The sequence below is a fragment of the Eschrichtius robustus genome, chromosome 16, assembly GCF_028021215.1.
Source record: "Eschrichtius robustus isolate mEscRob2 chromosome 16, mEscRob2.pri, whole genome shotgun sequence".
NCBI lineage: Eukaryota > Metazoa > Chordata > Mammalia > Artiodactyla > Eschrichtiidae > Eschrichtius > Eschrichtius robustus.
Window position 1 is genome coordinate 88,102,371 of NC_090839.1, and position 19,127 is coordinate 88,121,497.

The window sequence follows — 19,127 nt, forward strand, 5'->3', positions numbered from 1 at the left end:
ACACAGGGGACTGGGATCTTTTCGATATTTGGTTTTTATTTGGATATTCTGTCCCAGCTCTTAATACAACACTATGCTTATCACATTTTAAAATTTTTCAACAAATTTGCATTTTCTGTGGGCCTGGGGGTGGGGGGGTGTAGTCCCCCCAGACGTGCATGTTTCTGTTTGCCATTCACCACATCTTGTTTATCCTGTGTGAGCAGGTGGAAAATGAGCATCACAGATGTCCTTAGTGCTGATGACATTGCAGCAGCCCTGCAGGAGTGCCAAGGTAAAGCGGAAACAAGGCAGGGGTGGGTTTCCCTCACGTACCTCTACCTCCCGAAAAGCTACAAAAATTAGAATGTGAACTTTGCTGAAAATTCATGGGATCAGAGAAAAACTTATTAACTAGATAACTACAATGATAAAAATATGAGATCTGAACATACGATCACATTTCTGTAAGGTGAAAGAAACTTACTAAACGTGAAAAAAAGGAATCGGTGGATGCCATGTAGCCTGTCTGAATCCCATGATTGCATTTCTCCCACCAACTAGACCAGTGATGCTGGCATCTTGGATACACAGCCAGTAAAAAGAGCAGGGGGAGGCACAGAGGAGAGGAGGCGAGAGAAGGGGAGATGGACAAAGTCAAGTGGAGAGGGAAAGCTGGGAAGGGGGAAAAGGAGATGATAGCACAAAGCCATCCAGTCTTGGCTGCCTCAAAATCTTGGTCCCTGTAGCTCAATGCTGTTATGAAAAGTAGTATTTTTAATAACCTATGTTTTCAGCACTTTGGCCCAAAGACAGAATGCAATCCAGTGAGCATCAGAATAACCCATTCTCTGTTCTTCAGACCCGGATACTTTTGAACCCCAAAAATTCTTCCAGACTTCGGGCCTCGCCAAGATGTCAGCCAGTCAGGTGAAGGATGTTTTTCGTTTCATAGACAACGACCAGAGTGGGTACCTGGATGAAGAAGAGCTGAAGTAAGCTTTGTCCTAAGCCCATCCGGCACCCCAACATTGCTAGGTGGGGCTGGGGTGTAGTGGGGGCCAGCCTCCTCAGTATCCTTCAGTGTCCAGCCTTGATGCTGGACACTCAGCAGATTCTCATGAAAGGGAAGAACATGATTCGATGGGCCACATATCTACCCACGCAAAACACTAAACATGGGCACCAAAGACCGTGGGTGCAAAAATTCATTAGTCTTAGAGGTTTTCTTGGGCAAACGGTCTTAACAAAATTCTGGAAAGATGTTTTAAAACAAAATGCCCACTGTTATTCTCTACAATGAAGGAAACCTTTGCCTGCTAAGATCTTGACTGATTATTGCAACTGTTGGAACAGACAGTTTGCTTCAAGAGAAAGGGGTAAGCATAGAAATGTGTGTGGGTTTTCAAAACAGTCCCCCAATCTCTATTATCCTGTAGGTTTTTCCTCCAGAAGTTTGAGAGTGGTGCTAGAGAACTGACTGAGTCAGAAACCAAGTCCTTGATGGCGGCTGCAGATAATGATGGAGACGGGAAAATTGGGGCTGATGGTATGTTCACACCTGTACACAGCATAAGAGACTTTAGCTCAGGCAGCATCCGGGGCAGGGAGCTTAGGCCATGAGATCAGACAGATATGGGTGAAAATCCCCCTTTCTTAACCTTGCTGAGCCTCAGTCTCCTCATCTGCAAATCAGAACTAAAATGAGGATGCAAATGATGTGTGTCAAGACTCTGGTGTGATGCCTGGGGATGTACCATAGAAGCTGGTCCCACTGGTCACTGTCTATGAACCAGAAAATACTCTTCACCTGACCAGGGTACTAGCTACTTTCCTGGCCAATTATTTGCAAGACACCCTAATGCACCTTGAAAATAATGTAAGGAATCTCCACCAGTGGGATGTGAGTCTCTGTGAATAAGGGAAGGACTGATATTCTCAAGTATGTCTCATACTAAAGAGTCTACTGACTTGAGTAGGAAAGCCTCTTAGCTTTCAAGGGTTTAAACAAATACGTTTTATTGGACAGTAGCCCAAAATATTAGAGAACAAATAAATCAATCATCATTTATGCAGTCTTCTGTATGCAGAGCCTTATATTCAAATTTTAGCATAATTGCATGGCCGTAGGATTATGTTTATCTGACTTTGTCATGTTGGGTACGTGATTTTCACCTACTTTGTGCATGTCAACTCAGGAGAACTTATGTGTGGTTCTTATGGTGGTACTAATTAGTAAAACTGCTACTTTAGATCCTCATTTTAAAAATCTATTCAAAATGATACCACTATAACTTACTACATGGGACTTAACGCACCTTGTATAGATAGGTCAGAAAAATAACTTAGGTAAGGGAAAGTTGAGTTATTTAAACCTAACCATGAAAGATTTCCAAATAAGCAAAGCTTACCGATAAATATAAAGCAAACCCCCAGTTTTCAATTTCAGTCTGTAGCATCCACACCTTATTATTATTATTATTATTATTATTATCTTTCAGTAATATAAATTTGGGGGGTAAGGTTAGGGTTCAGTAAAGAAAAGTTAGTTCAAAGTCCCGCTCTATTAAATGTTTCCTAAATATGCAATACGTAGCTACTTAATAGAAAAAGAAAACCTCCCATTTCTGTCCTGAATTGACCAGACAAAAGGTTGAGTGAGCACAGATTGTGATGGGCCACTATACTGAATTCACTTATTGTCAGAGAGAAATAACTGGGTTGGCAAATTCTAACACAAGGGGCTCTATCGAAAAGCTAAAATGTTTGTTAGATTAGGCAGGAAGATGGAATGCTGCAGACTGTCAGGACCGGTGGGCAGTGACACCTTTTCTTCCTTTTGTGCCCTTGGAGGGGGCCATGCCCATCATCTGACAATCTGCTTCATTCCCTTTCCTCTTCAGAACTCTCATTGGCCATAGCACGTCTGTAAAGTACCAAGCCATCCTCGCTGACCCTGTTCTCACCTCTTCTGTTCTAGAATTCCAGGAAATGGTACATTCTTAAAGGGCCCAGACTATGGAGATAGAATCAGCTGGAAGGCCTCCAAAGCCCCAGGAACTGGGACACCCCGCATCCTCCTCCTAATTTATTTATTAATTTCCCCCGAAATGCTTCTGCAATTTGCCCATTGTTTTAGTGAGGGCATAAGACAGTCATCCGTGACCTTTTGGTGGTGGGTATGCCCTGATGACTCCCGTAAGATCCTCAGCAGACAAAAAATGCCTTTTAAAAAAAATCATCCAATAAAGACACCTTTCTCATCATCTGCGGATGTGTGGGTGTGGCTTTTTTCCTCTGAGAGGTAGAGGGATGAAAGTAATTTGGAGACCGAAGGCTTTTAGGAAGAATTCTGGTCTTACCGGGCGTCAGGCTAGGGTTTTCTCAGCGATTTATCTGAGTCTGAAATGCCTATGAAGAGATTTTAGCCAGCAGAGAGTCATGCTTGCTTATGTGTTTTCTGCTACTGGGTGTTAGATTGCCATAAGCGAGATTTAAGTTAAAGCAAACAGTACAAGACAGGAAAAAGTGCGAGGCTACCGTGGCCCTAAAGCTAAGACTTGCTATGCTGGTTGAGACAGGCAGACATATTTTCAAGCTTTTTTTTTTTTTTCTTAGAAAAACAAGCTCTCAGACACTTGCCGGCTCTGACCTATTCTCCTGTCTCCCCCCTCCCCCTCCCTTTCTCCTCCCCCCTTTCTCTCCCCCACCCCCCCAGTTCTCCCTACCCCTCTCCACTTTCTCAGCCACTACTTTCCTGGCTCTTATTTGATACCACCTGAGCCAATTACACCCAGAATTGCCCGAACATTTGAGGCGAGCCTCGGGGTCCCATTACAGGACTTTCATTAGGGTGGGGCAATCTCAAGCCAGGAAATTCTCATTAGGCTGATTTCCAGGTGGCAGGTTCAAGCTGTTCTCTTGGGCTGACCCGTGGAGTTGAGGACTCCTGGGAGGAAGCGAGGCATCTTCCCGGGGAGCTTGTTTAAAAGCTCGCACTTTTTACCCCGACACACAAGTTAACAACGCCCTGGCCTCGCCTGGGTTTGCTGCCATCCTGCGAAGTAGCTTAGCAACTCTGAACTTCTGTTTTTTGGAGGGTTGCGGCAGGGCAGCTTTTCAAAGTGCGGGGCGTGTACCACAAGGGGGCCTCAAGATGATCTTAGGGGGCCAGGGGTCAACAGCGCTAAATTTAATAACCATGTATTTATCTTCATGGGAATCAGGAAAATAAAAGTAGCACAAACCTGATTTCAATATCGCCGCTTTAGAGTGAGGCTATTAGACATTTGAAAGTGTATCGGTCTGAGGATTTGAAGAGTATTAAGTCACGTTGACGGGACAAAACCCACAAAGGTTGTTTTCGGAGGAGTCAGACTGGGGAAATCCTGCCTGCAAATGAAGCACTCTTTGGGGAGGAGCCAAAGAATGAGCTGTGTCATTTCACGGCCCTCTTTTCGCCTCTCCCGGTGCACACCCGCACCTTCATGCTCTCCTCATTCCCCGGCCACCCTGGCAGGAGTTGGGTTAGTTCCTCCCCACCTCTAGCTTCCCTGGGTGTGTGACAATGTCTCCCAGGTACCAGCAGCGGGCTTTCCGGGCCAGGACTGACGACCTAAGAGCCCTGAGTCCTAAAACAATCCACATGTTGCCTTCACCGCCGCACCACGTGGATACTCTGATCCTCCTGACGTTTCTATTCACGTCGTCGTCGGCCCTTCCCAGCTGAGGGCTCTTCATCCCAACCATTCTGAAGGGGGACACTTTAAATAACTCAGCGTGATCCTGTAGCACTCTTTCCGAGGGGCTCTGGCTACCACATGCCTCGGAGAAACAATGTGAATGACGACGCTTTTAAATAATGGTTATGAGCTTTTAATTGACTAAGCAATCCATCATCCACTGGAGCAGCAAAGGCAGCCTCACAGCATCTAGGTAAAGATCGTGGATTTCTGTTATTTCTTTTCTGTCACTCGAGAGGGGATCTGCATGGGAATAATCACTGGAGGGGTTATCTGGAGCACCCAGGGGACACTGTGTCATTGGATCGTACTGATGTTCTGAATGTCCTGGGGAAATTGCTTAGAGGTTGCATGTATACAAAAGGATGAATCGCCACAAATTTTCCATACATAGAATGATGGTCCGTTATTCATGAACTGTGTTCATTCTACTGTTTCAAAAGTACAATTCAAATTATTTTTGCCCATTTCAATTACATCACTTTTTCATTCTTCTAACCCAGTCTTAGGAATTTAATTTCAGTCTCTGTCGATAGATAATAAACAGCAATCAAAAGGAGCCATCTCTCTATATTTAACACCCAAAAAATGTCAGCTGGTATGCTTAAATGAAACAATCTTGTGTGGTCTTGATTCATACCAATTTTTAATTATGTTGTTTGCATCTGGGGTGTTTGGGGCAGGGGGTGAGTATTCTACTCTGAATGCAGGTAATAACAGCTCTGGGCATTTGAACATATCTGTGAATTAGCACTTTTCATTTTGGGGGTTATTTTTCTAAGTTGAAATTTTGTAGAAACAGTAGCATTTCCAAATTTTAGTGTTAAGTATAATTTGAAAACAAAAAATGTTTTCAAAGATTTCCCTAGTTTTAGTCATCATGTAAATATAGTACAAACAACTAATTTTTAAATGGGTCCTATTCAATATGTGCCTCACGGAAAAAAAAGAGTGAAAGCACATATAGCAAAATGTTAACAGTAGTTATCTCCAGCTGGTAGGATTACAGAACAATGAGATGAGCGTGAAGGCTTTTTCAGTGGGGGAGCATAGTAACTAGAGAAAACAAAAAACAGACATGTAGAATTCACCCAATCAACCCACCTCAAGAAAGCATGTTCTCAGCGGCAGAATGATGTTATTTTGACTTTGAAACGAGGGCCTAGGTTGCCTGGCAGGTCACAGAGCTGAAAAATCTGGTGTCTCTTATTTTCCCTAATTGCTAATAAAATAGGGTGGCAACAGTGGCTTTAATTTGGACTATTCTTACTTAACTATAATTTTAGTTTATAGTTTGGTAGTTATAATTTAGTGGAACACGATCGCAAAGTCAGCTTCGTGAATGTGCTTAATTGTTGAGACTAATGAAAATTATTAAAATACTTGAAACGTTATTTAGTATTTTGCTTCAGCCTCTGCACATTATGAAATACATAAACAATTTTTTAACGTATAGGTTTTCACTGTTCTTTCCAGCTCGAACACAAAGTGTAGCAAAATGGTGAAGATGTGAAATATTTGTCTAGCTGTTCAGGTTTACAAGCTACATAGTTAATTCCGTGTAACGACTGCAGTTTAATTTTGTGTAATGAGTACTCGGGAATCCAATTTCAAGCAAAAACCTATCTTATATCTCTTCTGCTAATGTTAAGGTATGGTATTACTTTGCAAACACTTAAGAAGACAGATGAAATTGGAATCACCGGGATCGTTTCCATCTGGCCTGTTAATTTATTCACTGGAAAGGCTATTCATTTACATAATGTTTTAACTGGTTCCAAAATGTCGACTGTTTTTGGAAGGGGGTGGATTTTGACATCGTTTTCTTACGGGTTCTACAACGAATGTAGATGGATTCACACCTTAAATTGTAAGGTATTTCAAACATACGTCTGAGACTACACAGAGGTGTAGCAAACACCTGTGTACCTACCGCCTCACTGTATCAAACCTTGGCAGGAACTATCTGCTTGCTTTGTAATATGTCATCTTGCTTAGGCTGTAGGTATCTGGTCAGGGTGGGCCGCAGGAGACATCTTGCCTGGGATTAGGAGGGTGGGAGTGAAGCAGCCATGGTACTGATGCTCTAGAGGTCGGTGCGGGGGTAGCTTACCTGCTGGCCCCCCTCCTTGCTGCGGGGCCCTCCTGCTTCCAGCTCCAGGTGCGCTTCCTTCTGTGACAAAGGACACCAGCCCTTCCTGAAGGACATCAGAGTTGGGAGCAGTGAGAGACTGACATGAGTTCCAGTCTGTCCCTAGAGGTTCCAGTTTGTCCTCACTCTCCCCCTCTTTACATCCATCTTCCCTTCCTGACTGTCTGCTCTGCAGATTTCAAGCTTCAGCATCAGATGAAGGCAACAGCCTTATAGAGACTATTGAAGCAGACCTCACAAGCTCATAGTACCTGTAATACATATATTTATATATATCACTGTATATATTACATGACTACATAATTGCATAATACCTGTAATTCATATCTAAAAAGTTACATTATATATAATACACACATATATATATATATTTTTTTCTAGATGGTTCTCATTCTCCAACTGAACACTGATTTACCAAATTTCCTTCAGGTTTTTCATTTTTTAATAAAAAGAATCACACATTTTGGAAGATCCTTTACAGGTGATCACAGGAGGAGACGGAGACCGAGGACAATTTTAACTGCAGGAGAGAGATGTACCCTCAGGATGAAGGTCACCTCTGAATGACACAGTCTCTGGGCTCTAAGTCAACAGAGAAAAGATCGATTACTTGACTCATGGGTCTGTTATTTCTGCCAGCAGAGAGGAAGTGGCTCTTTGTACAGGTGGCCTTGGAGGTGTATATCACACCCAGACCTCTAGTCAGCAGTTTCCTCTTGGAGCTCAGTACTGAGATGAGCGTAGGGAGGAGAGAACTCAGTAGAACGTCTGATCAGCCTGTACCCGAGCTCTGTCTGCACAGCATGCAGCAGACAGAACTATGAAGGGGAAAAGTCCATTTCTCCATCCTCCCTGTTCCTACCTCCATAATTGATCCATCAATACACTTACACTGTGTCCTTTAAGGCAGGCATTGCACTGCACAATAGGAACAAGAGGATGACTCCAATTGGGCCCTTCCATTGACAAGCTCACTTCTCTTGTTAGCGGGGAGACAGACATATGTGAGAACATGTCTAGAACCTCCCTCCCTGGAACTGTGCCTTCTTACCTGGAACTGTGCCCATATCTTATTCCCTTGGAATTTTGAGTCCACAAATTCTTTTTCTTTTTTTCAGCTTTATTGAGGTATAGTTGACATTTAAAATTGTGACATGTTTAAAGTGTAGGACGTGGTGATTTTATATACGCATGGATTGTGAAAGGATTCCCACCATCAAGAAACACATCCATTGCCTCATATATTTACTTTTTTTTATGAAAACACTTAATTCTACTTTCTTAGCAAATTTCAATTATACAATACAGTGTTATTAACTATAGTCACCATGTTTACATTAGATCCTTAGACCTTATTTATCTTATTAACTGAAAGTTTGTACCCTTTTACCAGCCTCTCCCTATTTCCCTCACCAGCACCGTCCAGTCCCTGGCAACCATCGTTATTCTACTCTCTGTTTCTTTGAGTTCCATTTATTTTTTTAAAAGTTTCCACATATAAGTGATGCCACACACTATTTGTCTTTCTCCGTCTGGCTTATTTCACTTAGCATAATGCCCTCCAGCCTCATCCATGTTGTCACAAATGGCAGGATTTCCTTTTTTCTCATGGCTGAATAATATTCTATTGTGTACATATATGCCACATTTTGTTTATTCATTCATCCATCAACGGACACTTAGGTTGTTTCCATACCTTGGATATTGGGAATCATGCTGCAATGAACATGGGAGTACAGATAGCTCTTCTAGATAATGATTTCATTTCCTTTGGATATATACTCACAAGTGGAATGGCTGAATCACACGGTAGTTCTATTTTTAACTTTCTGAGGAATCTCCATACTGTTTTCCATAGTGGTTGCACCAATTTACATTCTCACTCATAGTGCACCAGAGTTCCTTTTTCTCTACATCCTGGCCAGCATTTACTATCTCTTGCCTTTTTAAAAATAAACCTGACTGGTGTTAGGTGATATCTTATTGTAGTTTTGATTTGTATTTCCCTGATTAGTGATGTTGAGTAACTTTTCATGTACCTGTTGGCCATTTGGATGTCTTCTTTGGAGAGATGTCTATTCAGATCCTTTGCCCATTTTTTGTGTTATTTTTTTTCTATTGAGTTGTATTAATTCCTTAATATTTTGGATATTAACCCCTTATCAGATGTGTGGTTTGCAAATATTTTCCTCCATTGCGTAGGCTGACTTTTCATTTTATTTATGGTTTCCTTTTGCTGTGCAGAAGCTTTTCAGTTTGATGTAGTCTCATTTTTTATTTTGTTGCTTTCTCTTTTGGTGCCAAATCCAAAAAATCATTGCCAGGACCACTGTCAAGGAGCTTACCCCCTGTGTTTTTCTAGTAGTTTTACTGTTTCAGCTTTTAAGCTCAAGTCTTTAATCCATTTTGAGTTGATTTGTGTGTGTTGTTTAAAATAGAGATCTATATACATGGGTTTATTTCTGGGCTCTCTATTCTGTTCTATTGATCTATGTGTCTGTTTTATGACAATACCATTCTGTTTTTATTCCTATAGCCTTGTAGTATAGTTTGAAATATGGAAATGAGATGCCTCCAGCTTTGTTCTTCTTTTTCAAGATTGCTTTGGCTATATGGGGTCCTCTGTAGTGCCATATGAATTTTAGGATTTTTTTTCCTATATCTATGGAAAATGCCATTAGAATTTTGGTAAGAATTACACTGAATCTGTAGATCACTTTGGTAGTATTGACATTTTAGTAATATTAATTCTTCCAATCCATGAACACAAAATATCTTCCATTTATTGTGTCTTCTTCAATTTCTTTCATCAATGTTTTATAATTTTAAGTGCACAGATCTTTCACTTCAGTTAAATTTATTCCTAAGTAGTTAATTCTTTTTGATACTACTGTAAATAGGATTGTTTTCTTAATTTCACTTTCTGATATTTTATTGTTAGTGTATAGAAACACAACTGATTTTTGTGTACTGATATTATATCCTGCAACTTTACGGAATTTGTTTATTCTAACAGATTTTTGGTAGAGTCTTTAGGATTTTCTTTATATAAGATCATGTTGTCTGCCAAACAGACCATTTTACTTCTTCCTTTATGACTTGGATGACTTTTTATTTCTTTTTGTTGCCTAATTGCTCAGGCTAGGGCCTCCAGTACTATGTTGAATAAAAGTGATTAGGGTGGGCATCCTTGTCTTGTTCCTGATCTTAAAGGAAAAGCTTTCAGCTGTTCACTGTAGAGCATGATGTTAGCTGTGGTTTTATCATTTATGGGTTTTATTATGTTGAGGTACATTCCTTCTATATCCTGTTTTTTGGGAGTTTTTATCATAAAAGGATGTTGAATTTTGTCAAATGCTTTTCCTCCATCCATTGTGATGATTATATGACTTTTGTCCTTCATTTTGTTAATGTAGTGTATCATATTGATTGACTTATGGATGCTGAACCATCCTTGCATCCCTGGAATAAATTCCACTTGATCATGGTGTATGATCCTTTCAATGTACTGCTGAATTCAGTTTGCTAATATTTTGTTGAGGGTTTTTTGCATTTATGTCCATCAGGGGTATTGGCCTGTCATCTTCTTTTCTTGTAGTATCTTTTTCTGACTTTGGTGTCAGGATAATGCTGGCTTTGTGAAATGAGTTTAGAAGTGTTTTCTCCTCTTCTGTTTTTTGGAAGAGTTTGAGAGTATTGGTATTAATTCTTTAAATGTTTGGTAGAATTCACCAGTGAAGCCATCTGGTCCTGAACTTTTGTTGTTGGGAGGTTTTGATTACTAATTCAATGTCCAAATTAGTAATTAGTCTGTTCAGATTTTTTATTTCTTCATGATTCAGTCTTGGCAGGCTGTATATTTCTAGTGACTTATCCATTTCTTCTAGGTTATATAATTTGTTGGTTGTTCATAGTAGTTTCTTATGATCCTTAGTATTTCTGTATTATCCATTGTAATGTCTTCTCTCTCATTTCTGACTTTGGGTCCTCCTTCTTTTCCTTAGTTTAGCTAACAGTTTGTCTATCTTGTTCATCTTTTCAAAAAACCAGCTCTTAAGTCTCATTGGTATTTTCTATCGTCTTTTTAGTACCTATTTATTTGCAATCTGACCTTTGTTATTTCATTCCCTCTACTAAATTTGGGATTAGTTTGTTCTTCTTCTTCTAGTTCCTTGAGGTTTCAAGTTAAATTGTTTGAGTTCTTTCTTTGTTCTTATTATAGGTATTTATTGCTACAAACCTCCCTCTTGGAACTGCTTTTGCTGCATCCAGTAAGTTTTGGTAGGGTATGTTTCCACTGTCATTTATCTGTAGATTTTTTTATTTCCCTTTTTGATTTCTTCTTTGACCTATTGGTTCTTCAAAAGCATGTTGTTTAATCTCCACATATTTATGAATTTTCCAGTTTTCTTCTTGTAACTGATTTCTAGTTTCATACCATTTGTCATTGGAAAAGATGCTTGATAGGATTTCAATCTTCTTAAATTTATTAAAACTTATTTTGTGGTGTAATATATGATCCATCCTGGAAAATGTTTCATGTGTGCTTAAGAATGGTTATTCTGCTGCTGTTGGATGGAATGTTCTGTGTATGTCTGTTAGGGCCATCCGCCTAACATGCAGTTTAAGTCCAATGTTTCCTTATTGATATTCTATCGGGATACAGGACAGTGAAATTCGTCCAGAGGAGCCTACTCCCTCTGCACTGAGCCCAGGAGTACAGCCACTGGGAGGTGCTCTTGAATCTGTTTAAAAACTGCTTTTTGTTTGATGTGGTGCTGTGGGACTTGTGAATGTAAGCCTGGTTGGCTATCAAAGCCAGGTAACTTGGGGGCCCACACTTGGGTGGCAGCTGTAAATGCTGGGGCACTAGATGTGTGGACAAGGTCCTCCAGGAAGAAACGGTGACTTGGTTTCATTGTTGGAGTGAACCAGTGGGAAAGTCAGGGAAAGCACCCATCAGCTATTTGGGGCTTCAAGGAGGATCGCAGCCAGCCTTTAGATGAGTGCTAAATTAGAAGCAGACCCTTGGCAGCAGCTTGAAAAGTATGCAGTCAAATCCCTTCCAGGGAAAGACAGAACGATAGGCATTTTTGTCTGCTCCCTCTGCACTGAGCCTTGGGGAAACAGCCATTGCACGTGCTCGTGTGCCCATTAAGAACTGCTCCTTTGCTTGCTATAGTCCTGTGGGTCTGGTGGATGCAAATCCCACTGGATTTCAGAGTCAAGTGTTTTGGGGGACTGGCCCTCAGTGAGACTCTTAAAAGTTGAGGTGCTGGACGTGCAGTCCAAACCCGTCACTCCTCAAGGAGAAGCTAGGCGTTGGGGATTTCTTCCCAATCGTATGGAGCTGTGCAGGAGGTGGGGCTTATATGGCAAGAGTGTGTCTCAGACTTTGCTGCCCTTTTTTTTTTTTTTAACATCTTTATTGGAGTATAATTGCTTTACAATGGTGTGTCAGTTTCTGCTTTATAACAAAGTGAATCAGTTATACATATACATATGTCCCCATATCTCTTCCCTCTTGCATCTCCCTCCCTCCCACCCTCCCTATCCCACCTCTCTAGGTGGTCACAAAGCACCAAGCTGATCTCCCTGTGCTATGCAGTTGCTTCCCACTAGCTACCTATTTTACATTTGGTAGTGTATATATGTCCATGGCACTCTCTCACTTTGTCACAGCTTACCCTTCCCCCTCCCCATATCAAGTCCATTCTCTAGTAGGTCTGTGTCTTTATTCCCGTCTTGCCCGTTTTGATGTTGGTATTTTCTCATTCACCTTCCTTGTGGGAGTCATTCAGCTAGTTTCTGGATTTCTCTCAGATGAAACGACTCTGTGTGTAGCTGTACATTCAGTGCATTTGTGGGACAAAGGATGCTCAGGAACCTCCTACGTCTCCAACTTGGTCTCCCCTTCTGAGTTCACAAATTGTCTGTGCAAAGGATCTAATTTTCTATTTCTATAACTGGACTTTGTTTTGAATCCCCATCATGCTGGGCGACAGAATCATAATTCAGGATGACATAAGGCAATCAGCCTCCTCCTCACCCTTCTTTCCCTGGTTGGAGAGAGGAAGTGGGTACTCCAAAGCCCTTCACGGGAAAGGAGTATCTGGTGCTCAGTCCATACTAGTGACCACTGAGTCATCTTCATTCCTCTCTAGTCTTGTGGCCTTCGGTGGTGGTTCCACCTAGGCCACAGCTAGCTTCTCTGTCCTCATCTTATGGCATCTCAGGTCTGGCTTTCTCTGAATTACTTCTGTGCACAAGTAAAACATTTGGTTGCTTCCTGCATCAAAGTAGCGCTTACCGCCTAGACACTCACGTGGCCACAGCTACCCTACTGTTGCTGCATCATGCTTGACACTGAGGGGAACTCTGCAAGGCTTGCCACCTCCCCAGCTCCACAGGGAACAATGTACACATCCACATCCTCTCTCCTCTGAGATCTCCAAGCACATCTAAGTATCTATCATCATTACTTCTCCCACCTCACACCCAGGCAACACCCTAGGAGTGTGAGAGAGGGGGATGCATCACTACCTAAGCTTTCTTGCTTCCTTGGCTTTTGAAACTTAAAAGCATTTTGATTTCTGGTTTTGTTTGTTTGCTTTTGTTTTTATATCATCTCTCTCCTGTGGCAATCAATGCAACTGACTGAACGGGGCACAGGAGGCAAAGTAATCAAGGAAGTAGAGGCCTGCTGGGGAGAATGCTATAATGCTATAAAATGTTATCTCACCACATGTACATAGGACTTTGCACTTCATTTGTATCATCTAATGTAATATTTGCAATAACCCTTTGAGGCAGGTCTTAATCTCATTTTACAGAGGAGGAAACTGAGGTCAAAGAAGTTAAGTGAGTAGTCAAAGGTCATACAACTGGTAAGTGACAAAACCAGAACTAAAATTCAGGTGTTCCCACCTAAGCCCTGGGCTCTTTCTACTACTCTTCCAACAGCATTTGTTCTGAGACAGAGGAAAGAATTCTTTAACCTGGAGTTTTCAAATTATGGTTCCTGGAGCCCCAGGGTCCTGTGCAGGTGCCTTAGGGTCCCCCAGGGAGATAGAGATTGAGGGGCGGGTAGTTCCTGGAAAAGGCCAGAGGGATGTACTCTTAGATCTCAATCCTCTCACATTCAAGCAGGGTAGCTCTGTGTCTATTTAATATATTAGAAGTTCTGACAGACTTTGGGGCGGGGGGGGGGGATAAAAAGGGGAGAGGGGATTTTGCTACCCTAAAATTCTTTGAAAATTATGACTTTAATGTCAAAACAAGTCTTTCTAACAAGAGAATGTCATACACTAAAGCAAGTAAGGACAGTAATCTTTTGTTGAATAATGATTAAGGGCTGGGAACTACTATACATACAATCACAGTCCCATTTAATTTTTTTTTTTCTTGCCCGGCACAGTGCAGCTTGCAGGATCTTAGTTCCCCAACCAGGGACTGAACACAGTCCAGGCAGTGAGAGTGCCAAGTCCTAACCACTGGACCACCAGGGAACTCACACCAATTTTTTTTTTTTTTTTTTTTTTTACTTATTTATTTTTGGCTGCATTGGGTCTTCTTGCTGCACGCAGGCTTTCACTAGCTGCAGAGAGCGGGGTCTACTCTTCGTTGCGGTGCACGGGCTTCTCACTGTGGTGGTTTCTCTTGTTGCAGAGCACAGGCTCTAGGCATGTGGGCTTCAGTAGTTGTGGCACCTGGGCTTAAGTAGCTGTGGAACGCAGGCTCTAGAGAGCAGGCTCAGTAGTTGTGGTGCACGGGCTTAGTTGCTCTGTGGCACGTGGGATCTTCCCGGACCAGGGCTCAAACCCGTGTGCCCTGCATTGGCAGGCAGATTCTTAACCACTGCGCCACCAGGGAAGCCCCACCCATTTAATTCTTAAAGTGAAATTCCTACTAGAAAAGCATTTACTATTAGTTATTTTACATATAAGACACAGAGACTTGAGAAAGGTTACGTAATCAGTCCAAGGATGCACGCCTAGGGAGTGACAGAGCTAGAATAAGTACCCAGATCTGTCTCATGTCCAAATTCCAACACCGCCTCCCTAAACGTGAAGCTCTATTCTGCCAGGCTGGATAAGAAGTCCTGTTTCCAAACCTAATCTGTGAGGGATAACCTAAACTAAAATCTTGAGTTTGGTCAAGCGGTTTGCTGCAAGGGCTTGAACTCCAAGTGCCAGACATACTGAGCCGTTCCAACTGCCACAATTCACAGGCCCCAAAAGCTGAAAAGGGCGATGCCCTGTGCTCCAAGGTCTGGGACTGGGCACTATGGGGAGATGCCACGCTCTGTCCCGCTTAGGCCACACACCGCGCCTCGCCATGTGCAGCAAACTTTCTCCCTGAAGCCAGAGGAATCCGCGTACGGCGCAGTCCGTACGGTTTGGTTTGATCCAGCGGTCACCTGAGGTCTCTCAAAGAGGGGGGAAAAAAAGCCCACAAATGCCCGGAGGGACCCTGTAGATGATAAAAATGGGCAAGTTGCCTGGCTGAATGCACGACCGCCCGTAACGCAGGGGCTTCCTTTGCACCTTCACACTCCCTTCTACAGAAAACTATGTCCGTTTCATTTTTCTTTAAACACGCAACCCTCGCCTTCAGCCAGGCCAGAAATCTGCGAACAAACTACAAAAACCGATTTCACCCTCAACTTAACTCTTACAGTTATAAGAAACACCTACCCAGGACACAAACGGGAACGAACCCACGGAGGCGCGCCCGAAGTTGAAGGTGGGCTGCGAATTCTTCTTCCGGGCCGGCAGCGGCCACTTCCGGGACGACGGCGAGCGAGGCGGAAGTGCGGTCTCCTCGCGGCAGCTGTCTTTGGGCGGGCGGAGGGAGGCTCCCGAGGCTGGGGGGCCGGGCCGGGATGGCGGCAGCGGCGGCCGGGACAGGAGCTGGGGCGGCCCAGGAGAAGCAGTTCCCGCCGGCGCTGCTGAGCTTCTTCATCTACAACCCGCGCTTCGGGCCGCGCGAGGGAGAGGTAAGCGGAGCGGGGCCGCGCGCTGGCGTCCGTAAGCGGCCGAGGAGGGCGTGGGGCGGTCGTACGGCGTCGGGGCCGAGCAGCCGCGGGGTGCGCCCGGGAGGCGGCCCCGGCCCTCCCGGAGCCGGGCAGCACCTGTCACCCCGCTCTCGTCGAGCGGCATTTACCGGGCTGCTTTGTGCCAGGTGTGTGCCCGGGCCAGGGGCTACGGCGGGAGCCAGACAACGCGGGCAGGGTCTGTTCTAGGTCCTGGATCAAAGCCTGTGTATTGAGTGAAGGTTCGTCAGGCTAATCACTCCACACAGGTGGAGTCTCTCTTCTCTACATCAATCCTGGGTGATTAAAGTTGAGTTTACGTCTTTGTTGCTAGAAATCCCCGCCTAGAAGCGTGGAACAAGAGTGGGAGACTGTAGTCCTTTAAATGCAAGCTTGGGGGATCTTTGGAAAGGTTTTTTTTTCCAAATTAATAAATTAAATCGGATGGGGGCGGGTGGGTTTTTTTAATGGTTATTTTTTAAGGTGGGGACGGTGACTTTCTCAACGGATGTCCGGCGGTAGGTTGTGTTGGCAGGAAATCACGGTCCTTTTAAAGGCTGTCAGTCCAAATGCCTGTGAACCTGCTGGGTTTAATTTGTGGGGAGGTGTAAGTCTGTGCACCTGCACACACGCTTGTTTCTTAACAAGCGTTGGTGTATTACAAATTAGCATGAGGAAAGAAATCCAAAGACTGAGTTTTCAGAATAGTTGTCTAATGCTATTTCAGATGGCATGTGACTTACTGAATATCACAATTGCCTTTCAGGCAGGTGGGCGTTGTTTACACCGTGAGGAGAAGATAATTTTTGTTTTTCTAAAAAAGGGTCTTTTGTTTTGCCAGCTAAGGTGTATGGCGTGAGAGGTTGACAGTAAATGTAGCACTTTGAACAGCTAAGACGGAAAAAATGCTTATGTCAATGTTGTGATTCTGTTTCTTCATACTTTAGGAGGAAAATAAAATTTTGTTTTACTATCCAAATGAAGTAGAAAAGAATGAAAAAATTAGAAATGTCGGATTATGTGAAGCTATTGTACAGTTTACAAGGTAATACCTTTCAATGTGCTTTTGCAGAGTTCAGTGAATTCTTAAAACTTATGCTGGAGAATTGTCCCTAACATTCTTTTAACCTTTTTAGGACCTTTAGTCCATCAAAACCTGCAAAATCTTTACATACACAGAAGAACAGACAGTTCTTCAACGAACCAGAAGAAAATTTCTGGATGGTCATGGTATTTACATACACAGTACACCTTTTTGAATTTGTATTATAAAGTGATGGGTGATCTTTACTGTTAGGAATTCAGGAAAGTCCTCCAGTCATTGCATCTGAAGAGAGTTACCATAAAGTTGGTGGCAGTTTAAAAATCAGACTCCTGTTTGGTGTATTTGTTATTGGGACTCTTTTAAGAAGTTTTGGGTTGGGACATGTCCAAGGTTTTTTAATTTAGGGGAAAATTTAAAACACATATAGTTGATACATTGTGTAATTTCAGTTGATCAAACTTTGTAGGTTGTTAGGAATCCCATAATTGAAAAGCAAAGTAAGGACGGAAAACCGGTTGTCGAATACCAAGAGGAGGAGTTGCTGGTAATGTGTCATTTTTTATTTCATGTTTTTAGAAAAAAATTTGTTAGTATCTTGAGTGACTTATTTTTTCAGATTTAAGCTATGTCACTTCTGCAGAAGTTTCTCAGGGTACACACAGCAAAATTTTATGCTTATCGTTTCCATTAGCACAATCTTATAAAAATGTATATGTACCGTCTCTTACGAATGCCTTCTACTGATCATCTGTGTTTAAAGCCCTCCTAAAAATTAGGCTTACTGGTTCATAATTGAATTTAAATACCTCTTATTTTCAGCACACAACTACTATAGGACCAGGTTTATGAGTGTTGTGTTGCTTTGCCAAGAGTCACTGTACCTTTGCTATGCAAAGACTTTTTTTGCTTTCCCTTAAATTAAGATCTGTGCCATGTCTTTGTGTTGTTTGTAGGACAAGGTTTATAGTTCGGTGCTCCAACAGTGCTACAGCATGTACAAGGTAAGCGTGACATGCTTTCTGAATTGAGAGTCTAGCCAGTTACCCCAGTTTACATGGGATGCTTAAAATAATTCTTAACTCTTTACATGACTGCAAGGTGACTATGTGTCCATTTTAGGGGGAGGAAATAATGGGGCCTTTGAAACAGTATTGAGGTTTATGCGTGCACTTACTCAGTACTGAGCCCTTCTCTCTTCGCAGACTTGTGCTAGGAGTATATCTGCATTAGTGAACAATAGAGTCTGTGTTCTTGCGGAAAGTACATAGTACAGGTATTTGCATGATTGAAGAAGTCTGGCGATATTATTTATATAAACTGAAACTGAGGTGTGAGTTCAGGTTTAAAAAAAAAATGCCTAAAACAGGTGATTTTATAAAATTTACAGTATCACTTAACAGTGTTTCGGTATTTTGTGACTTATAACTCAGGCTTTCTCATGTAAGTATTTTCTATATTCAGAAGGAACTGGGGGATGAAATTAGCAGAATTAATGTAAAAGGAAAAGAAGAACTTGTTATATTGGGAAATTGAAGGACATAAGAAATTGACTGTTTTTTTTTTAATCTTTTACACCATTAGCTTTTTAATGGTACATTTCTGAGAGCCATGGAAGATGGAGGTGTCAAGCTCCTAAAAGAAAGATTAGAGAAATTCTTCCATCGGGTAAGTATTTTGAATTTTATTTGTAATCTTGGTAGTTGTCCAAACAGACTGTTAGAGAGAGACACAGTCAGGTTTGTTTCTCACATACAAAAAAACCCTAGAAGTTGGAAATGGCAAAGAGCCTCAGGCATAGTGTGACAAGATCACACCAGTGAGGAGACTCATTAGATTTGCACTCTTGGATTAGAGCTTCTTGACATTTGTACACGGCTCCTTAGAGCATCTTGGAGATGTCTTTCGGCTTCATCTTGCCCCACCTGTGTCTGTCCCTGTGGGCTTTACTCAAAAGCAAACTTCCTGTGTGGTGGATCGGTTAATTAGCAAAATCTCACATCCTTACAGATCGATTATGTTCACTAAACAGGCGTAATCTGTATTGACTCAAGGCGAAGTCTGTGGCTGTGACACAGACTTTCTTCCCTTAGTGGTGATTAGTGTGATTTTTCTTTCCCAACTGATGTGAATGTGTCTACACAGTTGCCATTCTCCTTCAATGTAAATTTTGCATAT

At 42.3% G+C, this 19,127-nt stretch overlaps 2 protein-coding genes across 2 annotated transcripts in view; both read left to right on the top strand.

Moving 5' to 3' along the window:
* The first annotated feature begins 213 nt into the window (after nucleotides 1-213).
* Nucleotides 214-2,985, top strand: OCM2 (oncomodulin 2). The gene is made up of 4 exons (XM_068524481.1): nucleotides 214-274; nucleotides 842-974; nucleotides 1,419-1,528; nucleotides 2,960-2,985. Exons 1-4 carry the CDS (start codon nucleotides 214-216, stop codon nucleotides 2,983-2,985), a joined length of 330 nt encoding a protein of 109 aa, XP_068380582.1.
* Nucleotides 2,986-15,680: 12,695 nt separating this feature from the next.
* Nucleotides 15,681-19,127, top strand: part of CCZ1 (CCZ1 homolog, vacuolar protein trafficking and biogenesis associated) — a 34,246-nt gene continuing 30,799 nt past the window's right edge. The window contains exons 1-6 of the mRNA XM_068524480.1: nucleotides 15,681-15,871; nucleotides 16,855-16,952; nucleotides 17,044-17,137; nucleotides 17,419-17,496; nucleotides 17,906-17,953; nucleotides 18,534-18,617. Coding sequence (XP_068380581.1) covers nucleotides 15,758-15,871; nucleotides 16,855-16,952; nucleotides 17,044-17,137; nucleotides 17,419-17,496; nucleotides 17,906-17,953; nucleotides 18,534-18,617 — 516 coding nt within the window. The 5' untranslated portion in view covers nucleotides 15,681-15,757. The remainder of the gene's footprint in view (nucleotides 15,872-16,854; nucleotides 16,953-17,043; nucleotides 17,138-17,418; nucleotides 17,497-17,905; nucleotides 17,954-18,533; nucleotides 18,618-19,127) is intronic.

Bases quoted from the DNA above. Each gene is read 5' to 3' on its own strand.
- OCM2 (XM_068524481.1), top strand. From the start codon at position 214: ATGAGCATCACAGATGTCCTTAGTGCTGATGACATTGCAGCAGCCCTG. The intron at 275-841 runs GTAAAGCGGAAA...TCTGTTCTTCAG, and splicing joins AGCCCTGCAGGAGTGCCAAG to ACCCGGATACTTTTGAACCC. The intron at 975-1,418 runs GTAAGCTTTGTC...ATTATCCTGTAG, and splicing joins CTGGATGAAGAAGAGCTGAA to GTTTTTCCTCCAGAAGTTTG.